Source organism: Thunnus thynnus, chromosome 3 (assembly GCF_963924715.1).
Source record: "Thunnus thynnus chromosome 3, fThuThy2.1, whole genome shotgun sequence".
NCBI lineage: Eukaryota > Metazoa > Chordata > Actinopteri > Scombriformes > Scombridae > Thunnus > Thunnus thynnus.
The window spans coordinates 7,992,094-8,010,890 of record NC_089519.1 but is presented as its reverse complement, the minus strand read 5'-3'; the positions used below and the strand labels follow the sequence as shown (position 1 = coordinate 8,010,890).

General features: G+C 40.0%; 2 protein-coding genes across 2 annotated transcripts; both read left to right on the top strand.

Annotated features, from left to right (window-relative positions):
* Positions 1-72: 72 nt before the first annotated feature.
* sirt7 (sirtuin 7) lies at positions 73-5,944 on the top strand. The gene is made up of 10 exons (XM_067583752.1): positions 73-271; positions 399-536; positions 1,676-1,780; positions 1,857-1,927; positions 2,034-2,106; positions 2,195-2,293; positions 2,982-3,218; positions 3,805-3,885; positions 3,989-4,095; positions 4,304-5,944. Exons 1-10 carry the CDS (start codon positions 167-169, stop codon positions 4,503-4,505), a joined length of 1,218 nt encoding a protein of 405 aa, XP_067439853.1. The 5' UTR covers positions 73-166; the 3' UTR covers positions 4,506-5,944.
* A 1,521-nt stretch (positions 5,945-7,465) lies between these two features.
* pcyt2 (phosphate cytidylyltransferase 2, ethanolamine) lies at positions 7,466-18,466 on the top strand. Its single transcript, XM_067583726.1, has 12 exons — positions 7,466-7,756; positions 11,909-11,997; positions 12,431-12,592; positions 12,676-12,827; positions 13,628-13,669; positions 13,827-13,965; positions 14,070-14,152; positions 14,450-14,527; positions 15,020-15,085; positions 16,151-16,216; positions 16,854-16,942; positions 17,058-18,466. The coding sequence occupies exons 1-12, from the start codon at positions 7,632-7,634 to the stop codon at positions 17,173-17,175; spliced, it is 1,209 nt and encodes a 402-aa protein (XP_067439827.1). The 5' UTR covers positions 7,466-7,631; the 3' UTR covers positions 17,176-18,466.
* The last annotated feature ends 331 nt before the right edge of the window (positions 18,467-18,797 follow it).

The following is an 18,797-nucleotide window of genomic DNA, read 5'->3' as shown; positions in this document are numbered from 1 at the left end:
TGTGAAGTTTGTGAATGCTGGATGAGGCTCCCAGCAGCAGGGGGCGCTGCAGGCCGTTTCTGGTTAACTTTAAACGGACAACATCCGCCGCGGCTGTCGGTGGTCTGGCGCTGTGAGCTTTGTTTTGAATCCAGGAGATATCTACTTCTCAGCTGATTAAAACAGGATGGCAGAGGAGGCAGACGGCGGGGTTTCTTCACGGGCGGAGAGAAAAGCTTTAGAAAAAGCTAAAATACTGCAACGGGAAAACGAGAGGGAGATCTTCAGACTGGTAAGACGAGAAAATGGCACATTTAGAGCCACTTGTGCAAAGCTAGCTGGCTAAAACAGCAGTTTAATCCGTGTGCACGTAGTGTTTGTCCGGTAACCAGGTGTTTCTCTCCTCGGGGTACCTGAAGGTTGGACGGGTCCTGAAGAAACCGGAGTCTGAGCGGTCAGAGGAGGAGGCGGCTGTGCTGCTGCTGCACAGAGACACTGTGGAGGAGCTCTGCAGGAGACAAGTCCGCAGAAATGTACTCAAGAGGAAGCAGGAGGAGGTGAGACTGCCAGGCCCGATCTGCAAGGCTGGAATAACCTGCTGGGAGGCCCCGGGCCAAAAAAATAAACTGGGGGCCCTGGTCAGAATCAGGTTTATTGCACACACAAGGAATTTGCCTTGGTGTTGTGCGTAACAGTCAAAAATACACACAAAATTAAGTAATCCTACATAATATAAAAAGAAAGTGAGAAGAGCTGCTACATGTTTCAATTTTAAACTGAAGAGAGTTAAATGAGATGCACAAAATATTGAGAAGAAGTAAACAGCATATGCAGTGTGCAATAAATAATAATAATACAAGTTGTGTTAATGTAACACACCATGTTAGATCACAGATGTGCAAATATAAGATTATGGAGTTTTATGTTAATATAATGGTTAATGTCCATGGGTGATAGAGTCAGTGTCAGTGGGGGTTTCAGGCCTTGATGATGAGGCAGCTGCAGACGGGAAGAAACTGTTCTTGTGACATGAGGTTTTGGTCTTGACAGACCTCAGCCTCTTGCTGGAGGTGTTTTCTGTGCTGTATTGACAGTTTAGCCTGAGGGTGGCACCAGAGTGTTCAGACAAATACATGATAATGTGCTTATTATCCTCAAGAAAGGGATTGGATTCCATCCAAACTATTAAAGTTCCTATTAAAGTACAGTAGACAAAAACAATAGGATGTAGAGGTAAAAAGCTACATTATGGCTAATATGTGTCGACTGCACACTGGTCCACCTCAGGGTTAAACAATCTCAAGAATTTGCACCCTCAGTATACCTGTAACTGGTTATTAATACTGTACATACTGTATATACACATCGAAATTAAATAAATATTTGTAAACCATAAACAGCTGGTTTGATCACTGTCAGATCCTCCAAGGTTCTTCAGTGCAGTCTATCGGATGTTTTATTTCTGGTGGATCAGTGGACATTTTCTGGGGAGCACGAATACACCTTTAGGTTTTTAAAAATATGAAATTTATCTAAATAAATACTACTTGTCATAAGTGAATATTACTTAAACTAAATATATTACATGTTGCGCTACAGAAATAATGTGATGAAAACATGGTCTGTGGTTGTTATAGAAGTGTGTGGTTGTAAAATCTTAAAACATCTTTTTTTTTTTTTACTTAACCACCTGCAGGTGTGTGATGATGCTGATGAGCTGAAACGTAAAGTCAGGGAGCTGGCTGCAGCAGTCAAACAAGCAAAACACTTTGTGGTTTACACTGGAGCCGGGATCAGTACGGTACGCCAAACTCTGAATGTTCACTTTCCTTTTTTCCTCTTCACTGTCACAGAGTTAATTATGTATTTTATTTCAGGCAGCTTCTATCCCAGATTACAGGGGCCCTAATGGGGTGTGGACACAACTGCAGAAGGGCCGGACAGTCAGGTGAGCTGTGTAGTCTTTACAGTGATGTGAAATTAGCTGCATATGTTTTTTCTGAAGTGAACTGAACTCCCCGGTTATCATCCTCCTCGTTTCTCTATTCAAACAGTTCGTCTGACCTGAGTAAAGCAGAGCCGACCTTCACACACATGTGCATTAGGACGCTTTATAAGGAAATGATGGTATGTAAGTCCAAGAAATAATAATGTTTAATAGTTGGTGTTACATCGTTATTTACATATTCTCATTTGTGTGTGTTTGTCTCTAAAGGTGAAGCATGTTGTGTCTCAAAACTGTGATGGACTTCACTTACGTAGTGGTCTTCCCAGACACGCCCTGTCTGAGCTCCATGGAAACATGTTTATTGAGGTGAGACACAAACACACACACACACACACACACAAACACAACTGTTGTCCTCAGGTTCTGCCTTCTAATCACTAAAATGAAACATACAATGTTTGCTATATATATAATCGGATCCATTGCTGATCCTTTGTTTGTTTGTTTCCTTTGTTTGTTTGTTTTTGGTTATGGGTCCAATAGTTGTCAAAAACATGCACAGTGTTGCAAGCAAGTGAACCACAGGGTGCACATACAACAAATGAACAGAGAGACATGTAATCTTTGTCACCAACATTCCTCAGTTAACTCATATCTCTGAAGTGCTGTTGATTTAAAAACTACTTTTGGACTTCAGTAAACCTTGACTAAAACCCTCCTGCCTCTACAGATCCAGCTGTTACACATGCCTAAATCACTTTTCTAATTTTATTGTAGGCCTGCTTTAGGCTAAGTGTGCATTGTTTTCACAAACCGGCTTAACGTGTTTGACAAGAAGGGGAGACCAGCTAAGAATGAGGGAATAAAACCTCATCAGGATATCCCTACATACAGATACACAATGCTGTTAGATGCTGTTACATGAAAATTGCCTAGATTTTGTGTCTCCGATGTTTTTTTTTATTGTTATTTTTTGATTTTGACCTGTCCAGGAAAACACTTTTCCAAAATTTCACAGTTACCCTAACGTGCTGGTTTTGTATCCGTTCTCCAGGTGTGTACGTCCTGTTCCCCAGTCAGGGAGTACGTGCGTTTATTTGACGTGACCGAGCGGACATCGCTGCACCGCCATGGGACAGACCGCAGGTGCAGCCACTGTGGCGGTGAACTCAGGGACACAATAGTGCACTTTGGGGAACGAGGGACCTTAGAGCAACCTCTCAACTGGAAGGGAGCCACAGAGGCTGCCAAGAAGGCGGATGTTATCCTCTGCTTAGGCTCCAGTCTGAAGGTAGGTTTTATAAACCACATTAGCCTACGATGTGTCCATAAATGTGATGTGGTTCAGTAAAATCCGATGTAGGTTGGCTCTGGACAGATGGTCTTAATGGCAACAGTTATGTTTATGTATCGTAATAAACACAATATTGACTTTATTATAAATAAGACAGATTTATGTTAAGACTCAACACTCCATATTGTGATATAACCTCAGAGTTTCCCCCCAGTACTCAACCTCAAACCCTGTCTTTGTACCATGTACCACCTTTTTTGTCTCTGTTCATGTAAATTTAGGAAAAACTCTAATGCAAATTTAGTTTTTCCTAAATTTGCATTACTCCTAACTGCCCTGTTCAGACAGTACAACCTTTGTCACCAAATACTCCAAAAACCCTGATAGAGTCGTAGTTGTTTGAAGTCTAATTATAATATCAGTTTTACTAGATTTGGGATAATTCACATCTTCCATTTGGTTGCGCTCACTCAGACTATGATCTTAATCTTGTAGTCTGATGTGATTATATTGTGATCTTTAGTTGATGGTTTATTTGCTTGCAGCATCTTTTACAGTGTAGTGAGCTCAGTCTCTCTTATAGGTGCTGAAGAAATACGCTTGTCTGTGGTGCATGAACAGACCAGCAAGCAAAAGGCCCAAACTCTACATTGTCAACCTCCAGGTATGTTTACTTTTGACATTTTATGTGAATAAGATGAATGAATTTGAAATACGATGAAAACATAGTGCTGCTGGGTGATTGTGTGGTCGTGCTTTTGTTGTAGTGGACGCCAAAAGATGATCTGGCCGTACTGAAAATAAATGGCAAGTGCGATGATGTCATGAGCCTTCTCATGGAGGAGCTGAACATTCAGGTTCCTGTGTATGACAGGTAAGGACCAAAGGAAGTAATTATACCCATTATACACAGAAAACCTGAAAATATTTGCCTCATTAATATATAAATTAGTCATTCCCATTACAAAGGGTACAAACATGAGACTCACCCCTGACACACTCTTACACACACACGCAGAAAACACACAGATTTGACAAACATTTTGACTCTCAGCTTAGGTTGTCTCATTCTGTGTCCTCAGGGCAAAGGACCCTATCTTCAGCCTGGCCACACCGCTGCGTCTAGAGGAGGTAAACAGCCATACTCGTGACGTCATAGCTCCGCCTGCTGGGCATGAGGACTGCTCCGGTGGCGCTGGGGACCAAGCAGAAGCCACAGCTGTGCAGGGCGGCTGGTTTGGACGAGGCTATGGCAAAGGAAGGAAGAAGAAAAAAGCTGCATAAACATGCAGACTTAGCAGAAAAATGCTTAGTTATGATCAAGTATGTTGTGATGAATCCCAACCTGGGATTCAACTTTCAGTCCCATGATGAGTCGGACTTAAAACTTTAAGGTGCTGTTATGTATGTGCTGTGATGTCTTTTGGCTACATTGGTAACATTCAGTCATATGCAGTGTGTATGTGTGTATGAAGGAAAGAATGAGTTTGGATTTGTGCCATATGATAATGGCACTTTGCATCATGACTTTATTATTTTATACAACATTCTGAGTGACAGCTAGATCTGAAAGTGGCTCTTGTTATGCTGCTGTTGTTTCTTATGTTACTACTTTTATGGCAGCTAAGCTAGCTGGGTTAACATCCAAAGAAAGTTTTGAAGTCACTCCTGCAACATAATCCTGTCTGCTGTCCCCCTGTATGCTCAGTATATCACAAACGATCATGTTTTTACAGCCATGAGACTCAGAACAGAAGTGTTTTTTTTTTGTGGAGTGTCACTTTAAAATTCTAATGTCACTTTAAATTCTATTTAATGTGTATTGGATTATTGTTTTTACCAAGATGGTAATGGGTGCACTGCAGTAAGCAATTCAATGTGCATTAGCTAGATGTAAATGGCCATTAAAATACTGGTGCCTGAAGTGTTAGATAGGTGTTATTGTGCAGTTTTATAAGTGGCAAATAACAGCAGCAAACCAACAGCCAATTTTCAAGTTCTGTGCTGCCAATTTTTACAGAGAAGAGATTTTAAAAGGTTTAGGAGGTCAAACATTTGCTACATGTAGTGTTCAGAGTAAATTATATTTTTGTAGACTATTTCAGATGTTAATGACTTGAACTGTTGAATGTACCTTTTCCAACAGAGCTCATTTGTGTTGATCGTGACTGAAAAGGTATTTTGGTTTACTTAAATGATTTCCTGACCTCACAGTTGACCTTCACTCTGCTGTCACCTATCCTCAGGTTTGCAGGCCACGCAGTACAGCTGCTACCTTGGTTTACTGAAGTTGTTGATTCTGTGTTTACATTTTTATTTTTATTTTTTTTTCTGCAGTCAATGCAGAGACTCTGCTGCTGTCACTCCTTTGTTCCAGCAGTGTAAGAAGGAAAGCTGATTTTGAATTTTGACTTGAATTTTGATCAGTTGTTGGTTTGTATCATGTTAAGTTACTGTTTACTTAGGAGATAGGAAATGACCAAATAGGTATCTGTTCATTTGTTTCAGGAAGATTCAGTAGTATTAATAATCGCATCATGTACCATAAAGTGTCAGAGGTTATGAAAGGCCAAACTAGCTGTGGTGAGCTAGTGTCCAGCATTCCTAAAACTCCCACCAGTGCTAAAACTGGATGTGAAGACTCATTACTTTCCTCGGTGTTTTGCTAAAAAGAAAAATGCTATATTTGTGAGACAATAAAGTGTTCCTCATGATAATCTGTATTTTCACTGTACTGCCTCTTGCTTTGAGTAACAGCTTAATAGTGGTATAGTCCACTTAATGTACAGACTTGATAGGTAATGGGTTGTGCCTGGAATAGTTTTTTATTCATGTCATGTATAATTTATATATTTAAAATAGCTTTAATTTATTATATTGACTAGATGACTGGTGAGTAAACATCTCTGAGACTGACTCTTGTCTGTTGTGTTTAAGAATTAACTTCTGTCATTCGACTTGTTTTGCTGCATCTCCTCAAGGCATCGTGGTGTTACTTTGACAGACGACTAACTTCACTTGCTACCTGTCTTAGTTTGTGGAGTATTCAATACATTTAATTATGTAAAAGTAGCAATGTAAAAATATCCCACTACAAGTTTAAGTCCTGCATTCAAGATTCTACTTGAGTCCATCACCATTAACAGAAATCATTCAATAAAATCTTGCAAAAAAGATTCTTCTTAACTACAAGAATAAAAGCATTATAAGCAAAATGTACTCAAAAAACACTCATTGTGCTGCAGAATGTCCCCTGTCTGTTATATTCTTTTATACTATATTACTGTATTTTTTATGATGCATAAGTGTGAAAGCAGAATTTTAATGTAGCTGGTTGAGGTTGAGCAATTTTTGATTAACCAGTAATGTTTCTTAATCTATAAAATTATGGGTAATGAGCTATTATTAAGTTGAAGTGGAGTAAAAAAGTTCAATATTTCACACCAAAGTGTAGTAGAGTACATTTATAAAGCAGCAGAAAATCTAACTGCTTTAACTGCTGTAACTAAGTACTTTTACTCAAGTACTGAAGTGCAATTTTGACATACGTGTACTTGAGTATTTCCATTTTATACTACTTTATACTTCCACTCCACTACATTTCAGAGGGAAATATTGTGTTTTCTACTCCACTACATTTATTTGACAGCTTTAGTTACTTTTCAGATGAAGATTTGACCCATTGGATAATAGAACAAGCTTTAGAAAGACAACACATTGTTAAAGATGAAACCAGTGGTTTCCAACCTCTTTGGCTTTTGACGTCTTACAAAAAGCAGTGTGTAGTCCGGGTCACATTTCAGATGTCTATGAGTTGTTAACAGCTCCACCAAGTGATTTTTCCCCCTGAACTTCTCACATGGTTTAATTTCAATAAATGTTAATAATAATTATAATCATAATAAATCAGTCAGAGGGACGAAACGAGTACTTTTATTTAAGTAGGATTTTTCATGCAGGACTTTTTCTTGTAATGGAGTATTTTTACATTGCTGTATTGGTGTTTTTACTCAAGTAAAGAATCTGAGTGCTTCTTCCACCACTGCAGAGAATAGAAATACTGAAGGACAGTGCCTGACATCAAAATTAGCGCACTACTTGAGTAATAATAATAATAATAATGATAATAATTTATTATTATTTAGGTGCTTTCCACCACTAGTATTTTGTCAGTGTTCATTGGTTATTTCAGACCACGTGACATGATTATGCAATCGCTCAGTCGATGTGACGTTGCTTTGGAGGCGTTGGCCGGTTCAGTGTCACTCACTGTCTGTTCTGGGATAACAGAGACGCACAAGAACACGTCCTTAGGAATTGATCTCTTTTTGATTAAGTTAAATACGTTTAAACGTACTCTACCTCTCGTTTTTTGTGCTACCAGTAAGCTATTTGCCTGGACCTGTCGAAATGATCAAAAACGGTCACCACGCCACCGACGACCAGGGGGGTGAAGCCGGCTACAGTAAGCCGGGTGGTTCAGGGTGCAGCCCGGAGAAAAGGAGGCGCGTAGTCCGGCTGTGGTGTGACGGATGGTGAGTCTGCGTAACCGTCGCTGATTGACTGTCAGTGCTGGTATATTACACTTTCTTCTCAAGATTATTGTCCTTTTCAAGCGGTTGTTTTGTATCACATATCAGGAACTCAGTGGCTGGTTAGCATGCTAATGCTAGTTAGTTAGCTTACTTACATTAGCAGTTAGTAACTTAGCAACAGGAGTTAAACCAACTCATACTCCATAAATAACTACCGTAGTCAGTTTAGTTAAAACCAACTTGTCAGTCCAAGGTTAGCCCAGCACATTTTAAAAGGGATTATAATACAAAACGGTTACATGAGTTTGCTGGTTTGTCCCGATTCCTAAACTGTTTTCATCCACAAAACACATTGCATAACGTTTTCTCTCGTACACCGGCTGTTGTAATGTACATCTATTCTATGGCTCAGTTGCATAAGGTAAGTTAAGTTAAGGACAAGGTTCTCACACTACTGCCGGAAGTTATGTTAAGTGATATTTTGATATTGCCTGTGTGTTTGTACGAAGCTATACCCAGACGGAAGTGCAACTACTGTATTTCAATTCCCCTCCAGACATGTTTTAAGATGTGTGTAAAATACTCTACTTTGAATAATATTTGTGTCTGATATGGCTTTTCCACAAAAAAAGTTAAATTACCTCATTAAAATCCTTAAAATGTCATCTCCTCCTTCTCCATCATTAAAAAATTTGGCATCTATAAATATGCAAATAATGTTCATTTCAGAAGTTTGACAGCTGGACACAAGATGTCTCTTACTTCACTGTAAAGTTCATTCTCAGTGTTTGTGCACTGGAGGCTTCAAGTTTCAACATCACACTTGTGTAAGTTGAATACTGGATCACACTTGGCGTCCAAACTAGTTGTGATGTCACAAATAATGCTCGCAGGCCTACTTCTTAAAATCTGATTTTCATTGAGCTCAGAGAAACTTTCCTCATTCAGCAGATGAATGTTGAAACAGCCCTCTAGTGTCAAACTCTGCACATTCATCATTAAACAAACAGTGAAGCACAAACATCCAACTGTAGCAACAAGAAGAAAAACACATTTTTGAGTGGAGGGGGACTTTAAAGAATAGGGAAGTCCTAAAGATGAAACCCGAGAAGGGTTATGTTTCCTATGCAGGTATCTCACATACTGGTTGTAAAAGCTCATAACACATCTCTGAACCCAGAGAGGATATTTTTGAACACATCTCTTGTGAAAATGGTTGAGATGTTCAAATGACATCTGCAGTTTGTAGACCTAATCTTTAATTTTGCCTCTCCTATGTGCAATCCTGACATTAATACCTCCCGCGTCTGCTTCGTGGTTGTCTCATATAAATTTCTGTCTTGTCTGTCTGTCACACTGATACAAACATCTCGGGGTTGGTTGACGTTCAAAACAGCCATATCTCAATGTTGTTGTTGTTGTTGTTGTTATTTGAAACTCTGCTGTCACACCTTTGTACCATGAGAAAAAGCCCACGCTCTTCACATGATTTGGCTACAGCTGAAGAGACAACTGACTCCAAATATGCAACGTGTAAATTCTTTCGTGGACTCACTTGCTGCACAAGGAAGTGACTGGGTTGCTGATAGCAAGTTTTGACATGGCCCATCTCATGTGGTGGTTATAAATAGCTAACATAGTGAACATGTCGTTCAGCATGATGCCTAAACAACATGTCTACATGATGGGCTGGTGTTCCGTCTTTTTGGCGGGTTAAAAGGGTGATATATTGAGACACAGTATATTATATTTAAAACTGCAGTGCGGAACTTTTGTCTCCCCCTTTTGGCAGTGTGAGTAATAACAAAAACACCGTCGATGCGTGCTTTATGACGTATGGCGACCGGCTGGTCTCATGCAGCCAGCGGCTCCTCACAGCTCTGAAAATGTTATTTGGATAAACTGACCACATATTGGGAATCTACATGGTTACTTTCTCACCTGAAAAATATTAAAACTTAATAAAGCGACGTGAACAGTCCTACAGTGAAAATTACAACAGCTTAATCTCCACCTTGGCTGCCAGTTGATGCGAAATGCATTCTGGGATACTCTGTCTACTGTGAAATACGGATTTATCTGGCGGTGATAGGCTTAATCAGTGTTTGGCAAGGGCTTGAACGCAATGGACGTTGATTTATATGTCAAAGTGCCGCACTGCAGCTTTAATGACATATCACTAATGGCACAATTACTAATGGCAATATTACTACAAAAGGAAGAGAAAAGAGGCGCACATATGGGGAAAGAGAAAATATTAAATAGTATGATACTATGCTCTCTGCAGCATGATGGCCAAAAGCCCAAATACCCAGTAGACTGTAGCAGTTATTGAGGTCTGGAGACCACTGGTGGTCTGTGGCACAAAGCCAGGGTACCTGCAAAATATTCATGTCTGGAAAAAGTGCCTTTCTATCAGTTACGACCACTTTGGCCAAGTTGTACAATTACATAAGCGTACCACTGTTTATATTACTCTGACATTTTAACATTGAGGCAGTAGGAACATCTGATATGATCATTTTATTACACATCAGTGTAATAATTACTTTTTTCATTAATAAAACTGCAGACGATGTATCCAAAGGGTAGTGTTTATTGATTGATTGATTCATTGCTCTATTAACTCAACTCAAATTTGGTTACATTTTTGGAACGTTCAAGACTGTAAAATATGTTTTGTTAGCACTTTTTGACTGCATCTAATCAAATAAATTAGTTTATTCATTTCATTGAAATACACTACACTAGAATTAGGCATGACCTCACTGTATTTACTGTTTTCACTCTTAAAGCACTAAAACTGTCATCAAGTTGTAGTTCAGTACTGCAGAATTATCACAGGGCAAGCACTGATCTGCATATTCATCACCCTGAAGCAGATAAATTTACAACGGAGAGCAGAGTGTTTAACTGATCCTGTCTGGGTAAGGTGAGTGGGGTTGGAGGATTACAGCAGCTTGTGGTAATGTCTTTAGAGAAGAGAGGTCTGCTTACTGGAGGAATACTGATAGACAGGGCTTTCTAATGCCGTGGACACACTACACCACTTTCAAAGTCATCTTCACACTACACAACTTTCTTGTAATCGGGAGTCTTGAAGTCTTTGTGGTTTTCACACTGCATGACTGATTGGTGACGGGGTCACACATTAATGAATTTAAATGAATTAAAGCAGTCTCATCTGTTGGAGGTAACCCACAGATGCAGTCAGAGATGTGGACCTGCAGATGAAAAGTGACTGGATTGAAAATGACTTCAATATGTTTTTTGGATATGTAAAAATGAGTAGTAGTTCTACTTTGAGACATGTTCGTTACACATAACTTTTCTAATATTCAGCAATTTGAGATCTCTTAAAATAGCACAAATACAAATGTGTAACGTGAACCCACTCATATTCATAAATGATAACGCTTTTGTCCAACCTGGGATCTTAACCTCCAGCTGCTCTTGTGAAGCTGCTCAGTCTGTGGTTGAGCTGTATGAGATTTGAGTGTTTTGTAAGTGAAGGAATGTGAAGCTGTAGGGTGCTGAACAGCAGCACATTTTCATCAAAACCTGCACAAACTTAACTCCGATTGAGCAACATTTATAGTATTCCAGGACCAGAGATACGATTGTTTAAATTAAATATACCTAGAAATGACAAAATCAATTTCTTTTTTTTCTCTTTTGGTTAAGATCAGTGAAGACTTTGACGAGAATGTTGCAGTTAGGGAGGAACACTCACATTGACTTTATTTAAAAAAGGCAAGCTGACAAAAAAAATCACTAACTGTAGAAGTTACTGAATGGCAGAAGACAAATAAACATTGGCACAAGGTACATGTGTGTCTCTGAACGTTACCTTTCTCCCACTAACCTTTATCATTTTCACTCACTGTGTCATAAGGTCTTTGTTTCTGTGTTTCGGCTTACTCTACTGTGTAACGTCACAGTAAAAAGAGAAGTAGAACTCTGCAGTCAAAGCTATACTACAAAGGTGCGTTTTCAAGACATTTAAAAGACAATGATGCTAATTGTAAAGGCCAGATCCTGTATTGTGTTTGTGTATCTGTTTTGTTCTGTGTTTTGTTTAGTCTAAGCACTCACAGTATCTATTGTTTTCCATGCTGATGACGTTAGCGTCTCTCTTTCTTGTCTCCACAGTTATGACATGGTGCACTATGGTCACTCCAACCAGCTGCGGCAGGCTAAAGGCATGGGAGATTACCTCATAGTCGGAGTGCATACAGATGGTAAGACTGCAACGCACATGCACACATTATTAGATCAAAATGTCTGAGGTATGTTTTTCTGCTGGTTCACATTTATCATATCATTTCACAATCAGCAAGTCCAGTTATCTTTTTACACAGCTTTTTGGTGCGAGGCTTATTACTCTGTTGTTACTGCAGATAGCAACAAAGCTAACCTCTGTACTCTCTTACTGGCAAGAGGCTAAACAGCTGTTGATTGTAAATGTTTAATTTTCTAAGGTCACTTTTACACTGTAGTACACAAATACAAGCTACTAATGCTTATATGATCTGGTTATTTTGGCTTGATTCTGTCAGTTGACTCACACATTTGCAAGGCAGCCGTGTTAGAAGTCGTATAAACTTGTTAACTATCCGGATGGTGGTGATGTGTTAATAATAATCAATTCATTCCCTCACTCTCTGTCAAAAGCCGAGATTTCCAAGCACAAGGGCCCCCCGGTCTTCACTCAGGAGGAACGCTACAAGATGGTGCGGGCCATCAAGTGGGTGGATGAGATAGTAGAAGGAGCACCCTACGTCACCACCCTGGAGACTCTGGACAAGTACAACTGTGACTTTTGCGTGCACGGAGGTGAGCCAGTTGACAGGAAGTCACGTGTCTTCTCTCACGTGTCTGATGATGATGGACTAATGTCATGGTTTTATGTCGACCAGATGACATCACGCTGACCGTAGATGGCAAGGACACATATGAAGAGGTGAAACTTGCAGGCCGTTACCGGGAGTGTAAACGCACGCAGGGCGTCTCCACCACTGACCTGGTGGGACGTATGCTTCTAATGACCAAAGCTCATCACAGCAACATGGTGAGTTAATCTGCATTTATACTTCATGTAAAGGCTTCACAGCAGTAGGTTTAGTTTTAATGTTCAGTGTTAAATTTCACCCATTTATGGCAACACAAGACGGATGTATCGTACGTGATCAGGCCATATCGTGCTTTCATTACTTCCCCCACAGTAACTGTGTATTCTTTCATTTTCCCTTCAATATTGAGTAACTCAGTATGATACTTAGAGCTAGCCCTGACATGTTGATACATTTTTAAAGGAGGTGCATGTCAACTACAGCAGTTATGTGCGTAGGCTTCGTAGCTGATAAGCCGAATTCATGGTTGCCACATCCGCATGGATCCACGTGATGTACATTTTGTCATCTGCCCATGTCTCAAAATTTGTGACTATGTGTACTGTAAGCAAGGCCAACATGTCAACTGTGCATGCACTAGACAGCAAACTGGATGCTTGTTGTGTGTGCATTTTGTATGTACTGTAGATTTTGCTATGTGAAAAGTGCCCTGAGATAACTTCTGTTGTGATTTGGGGCTGTATAAATAAAATTGAATTGAAATTATATACGTACTGCATTCCCCATCCTATGTCCCTTGGTCCCTTGTTGTGGAGTTGTCATCTTGTCCTCTAGTGCACATGTGTGGAACATGTCTGCATACGCACTGAAGAATGAAGAAAGTTTAAGCCCTTGACGCACAACTATGAAATCCCCTGTAGAGTCTGTATGTGTGTGTACTCATAATTTAATGTATGAGTGGTTGTTGTTTGTTGTTTTGGTGATGATCTAATCTTTTCCTCCTTAATTACTTCTGCAGGATAACCCAGATTACCAGCAGCATACAGACAACTTTGGAAAGGTGAGTTGCTTTCTGTGTTATTATAACCCTGCTATGTAAATAAACTGTAATTATTATTATTAGAAGGGATTTATAGACTGCTTGCAAAATGGGATATCGCATTGTCACCATGATAGGTATGGGTCAGTATGATTCACTATATTCTGTTGTGTTTAAGGGTCCTAAAGGCCACAGTCCATGGACAGGAGTGTCTCAGTTCCTGCAGACGTCCCAGAAGATCATCCAGTTCGCCTCAGGAAAGGAGCCTCAGCTCGGAGACACCATTATCTATGTAGCAGGGGCATTCGACCTTTTCCGTATCCTTATCATGCAGAAATAATCAGAACTGAGGCATGAACTCTAGGAGAACAACACGTCTACTGTGTGTGTAGTTGTTGCCTTGACCACAATCTCCTGGCAGACATCGGCCATGTTGACTTCTTGGAAATGGTCTATAAGCAGGCAGAGAGGCCCTACGTCATTGTAGGTCTGCACTTCGACCAGGTACGCCAAATTACACACAAGTATACACATACACATCAAGGCATTGACACAAGGGTGAGAACTTCACCCCTCCCTGCTTTTTCAGCACTTTTAAAGAGAAACATTTGGAACACGTTAACTCAAGAGCAGCTCAGACTTTATGGTTAGACAGGAAAGAAGCCCCTCTTAACTGTTTGCAGTTTTGGAGGTCTAGGAATGTACACCCACACTACTTTTAAACTTCCTGTGTTCTGTCCTTTTGATGCAAGTGTTGGCTAAAAATGTAAACGTGGTGACTGAGCTCTTGGTTCTCCTCAGGAAGTGAATCGGTACAAGGGGAAGAACTATCCAATCATGAACATCCATGAGAGAACACTGAGCGTCCTGGCCTGTCGGGTGAGTTCACACACACACACACACACACACATACACACAGAGCGCTAAATGTTCAGCACAGTGGGACATATTCTCACCCCGCACGCTCACAGCACTGTAGGCTGAACTTGGCTCTATGTCCTCCATTCCTGCTGGTCGGCTATCAGTCCAAACAATGAGTCTCTGTACCCCCATCTGCACTGTGTATGTGTGTGTGTGTGTTGTCAAGTCAAACCAAGTTATGAGACCATTACACAAACCAAACATGTAAAACAATCCTAAAAACGGCCAAATTGTTCTGCTCTGTCATCAGTTTTACTCATTGCCTGATGACGAGGTGCAGAAGTTGTCAGAATTGAAGCAGTGAGCTGTAAAAACTCGGCTGTATTAAAAGATGTTCTTTAGTTAAACTTTGACATTTAAGTGGAAATGCAGTAATTGATATGAGGCATTGACATGAAAAGTTTTATCATTAGAGAAATTAACTTTATGAACCTGTCTCTTTCTCTATAGTATGTGTCAGAGGTGGTGATTGGTGCACCCTATGCAGTGGGCAAAGACCTGCTGGATCATTTTAAGGTGAGTAAAACTATACATTACAACAACAACATTTTCCATTTCAGTTTCTTAAACTTACCATAACTTTGTGTTCCTTTAAGGTGATAGGTGTCTGTTATTTCCTATTTTTTTGTAGTTCATTCCAAGCAGATGTTGCCCACATGAGAGCTCTTTTACCAAGCTCTGTTTATACTCTCAGTACAGACAAGAGCTGGAAGTAGTTTAGTTTGACATTGGTGGTGATAGAAGCTGCTGAAAGATGCCCTTATAAATTAAGGAGTAGGACGGCCAGCATGTTTTCTCATACAAAACACAATTATGTGTGTATTAGAGCCAGTGAATTCTGAGATTTTAGGCACAATTGTAAGCGATGTACAACATATGCAGTAAACTGGTAGAGACGTTAATTCAAAACATAATACCAGTGAGAAGTTACAGCTGCTCGTCTTTCTGGCTACAAATATGAAACAGGACTTGTTCTGAAAGTTAACAAAAATTAACAAACTGTCATCCAATATAAACTCAAAGTAATTAGAGTAGGAGACTGTTTCAAAAGTTACTTAACAAGTTCACATACAGGGTAAACTTTTGCCAGTATTGGATTTGAAGAGGTATATCCCTTAAATTTAAAACAGACATTTAAAACTAGTTTCAACTCAACTGAATCAGTGTAGGCCAAAACAATAGATCACTGTATGACTACTGCATTTGAAAGATTCCTTTTAAGATAGTTTACAGTGTAAAAAAGTGTAAAAATAAATAAATGGAAAGGGCCCAGTACTGAACCATGTGGCGCCTCCTTGTGGACAGTTGAAATATCAGAGGAAAGACCTTTGAACTTGAACAAATCTGTCAGATACACTGTGTAGTGAATAAACCAGTTCACAGCATTGTAGATCAAATCAATATAACACTTTTTATTCAAGCATTGTGGTGATAGGCGTCAGATAAGTAAAGCATATAGTTGCTACATAGAGTGTGACTGTACATGTAGACATAAAGACATACATATGGAAGAATACAGTTTATATTTCTCTGTACTATGATGTTTGGTTTAACTTGATGTGTGTTTGTGTAAATGTACAGGTGGATCTGGTGTGTCATGGCAAGACAGAGGTGTTTCCAGATAAGGATGGGTCAGACCCCTACGCTGTGAGTACAAAGTCCTCTTGTGTCCGTGCAGCAAGGCCTGCATTTATTTATTATGTCTGTTATCTGATAACAGTTCAAGGTCAAAATACACTGTTGGCCCACAATCTGATTCAAACAGAGAAACAGGTCAGCAAAATACAATCAAACCTATGTCCTGATGTTCCTTTACAACACTGCTGTCTAGTAACAATCATTGTTGAGTGTAGTAAGAAAGTGGCAGGTTGTTAATTTTGCAAGACTGTAAGAAATTTTATGGCACAAATACACAAGGACACACTTATAATACTAATACTTATATTTATAACACTGCAGTTTAATCTGAAAATGTGTTCTCTTTTAGTTGTTGCCTGAGTCACTGAAATTGAAAAATTCAAATCTGACAAAATGTTTAGGAATGATGTGACCTTGGTTTTACAAATGTATCCTCACTGGCCTCAGGGGGGCACTGTAGTGTTTGATGCCTGAGAGTAACACATAATAGCTCACATTTTCACAGTGATTTGTGTTATTGTTCCACTCTGGCTTTCCAAAATTGCTCTGAGTGGTCTGAGGCTGGACCTCATTGTTCACAGGGATGACAGAAGATGACTTTGGCCTTGCGTGGTTTAATAAAGCCAGTTGTGTGTTCTTCCCTCAGGAGCCTAAGAAGAGGGGGATATTCAGGACCATCAATAGTGGGAACAATCTCACCACTGATGACATCGTCCAGAGGATCATTGAAAACAGGTCGGGGTCTCCTCTTTCCTGAATTTGCTTTCACTTCCTTGTCATTTCCATCTGCATTTTAATTGTCACTTCAGTCTGTATCTTTCCAACTTCATGTCCTCCTTCTTCTCCACAGGCTGCAGTTTGAAGCCAGGAACCAAAAGAAGGAGGCCAAGGAGATGGCAGTGATCGAGGCCATGAAGAAGAGAGAGGAGCAAGAGCAGAGTGAAGCTACAGCCCAGGCTGCTCACTAGTGAGACATTAGACCCGGGCTGACTGGTTCTGTGTCTGATTTACTCGTCCTGGTACAGTCAGCTTTAAGAGGTTGGACTCAACTGACTCATTGGGAAAGTCCATGACGTGGGTGTCTACAACCTGGGGAGGATCAGCCAGTCTCAGCTAGTCTTCTGGGTGCAGAATCCTGCTTTACGTCGCACACACTGTGGCGTTAGCTTCTCTCAGCTTTCTTCTATATGAACTTCTCCAGCCTAATGGGATTAGAATAGATCTGCCTTGACAAGAACACAAAAAGTCCAAACACCTTACACATGCTACGATTTAACCTGCAAATCCCTTTACACCTCTCTTCCTCCACAGAGGACTCAGTTATTTTTATCTTCTGTCATGTATTGGTTTTGTCCATGTAATCACACACTACTGTACATGTATAAGTGTAAAAGTGGTATGTTGTAATTATTCATAACTTATTGACAAAGTGCTAATGTCATTATCGGGTATGTTTTTAGACTTTGAACCAAATCAGTTTTTTAATGATCAGTTTTAGACGTGTCATCAAATAAGGTTGAATGTTGTCTATCAATTTATTTTAATCTCTAGAAGTCACTTTGTTACTTTTATCCATCCTTAAAAAAACATAATTACTGCATGAAATGATCTGTGAAGTAGTCCTCTAATTTTAACTGTGGATTTTAACTACCTGAATTTGCACTGTGTGTGTACATGTGTGTGTGTGTGTGTGTGTGTGTGTGTGTGTGTGTGTGTGTGAGAGAGAGAAAGAGAAAGAGAGAGAGAGAGCGAGAGCTGAATGAGGTCAGTGAGTGAGTGTTTGCGCTGTAAATTATAGTAGTGCCTCATTCCTGGAGCTATAACTAATGTAAGGGCTGTGTATAAACTTCTGATTCCACTCAAATTAAAGTCTGTAGTACTGGATTGTGTCTGCAGCTGGGTCAGTAGAGTTCTCGAGTCCTTCCATTCTCAGTCTATGTTCAAGAAATGTCCTTTTCTCCTTTGTTCACAAGACAATCCAAGGACTTCAAGATTTGGGACCTAATATCACTGTCAAACTGTCTCCACAAACGTTGGTAGATTGTTGAAGGTTACTGTCTGCTGCTCTTCCTGTCATTATAAGGGGCATATTAACCTGGAGGTGAAATGCCAATGGTGCGAGACAAAGAGGATTTGAAGTGTGTCTGTGGGTTGGAAGGTTTCTAAATATTACATGGTGGAAATTTTACTACCTTTAAATCACTATTTTGTAAAGTGTAAATTTCCCCTTTATTAAACTGGCAATATGGCAAAGTGTTACCTGATGTCTGTTTTACTGCAGTCTGGACTGAACTACACAGGGGAGAAATAACATCCAGTATGCCGCCTGATGGCAGAGATCTTTGTTGGATCAGCAGATACGGTCTTCATGGTTCACTGAGTCAGTGAAATGAGGCCACAGCCGCTCAGAAACTGCTAAATCCAAATGGTCCTGTCCCCTTCACACCGCTCTCAGATTTAAACAAAAACTGAAAACCGTCACCTCATTACGAACACAAAGAGCCTTTAATCTGCCAACCCGAGCGCTCCTGAGGAACTTCTGCAGGGAGGATGGGATCACTCAGCTGAAAGATTGCAGTCTTTTCTGTTT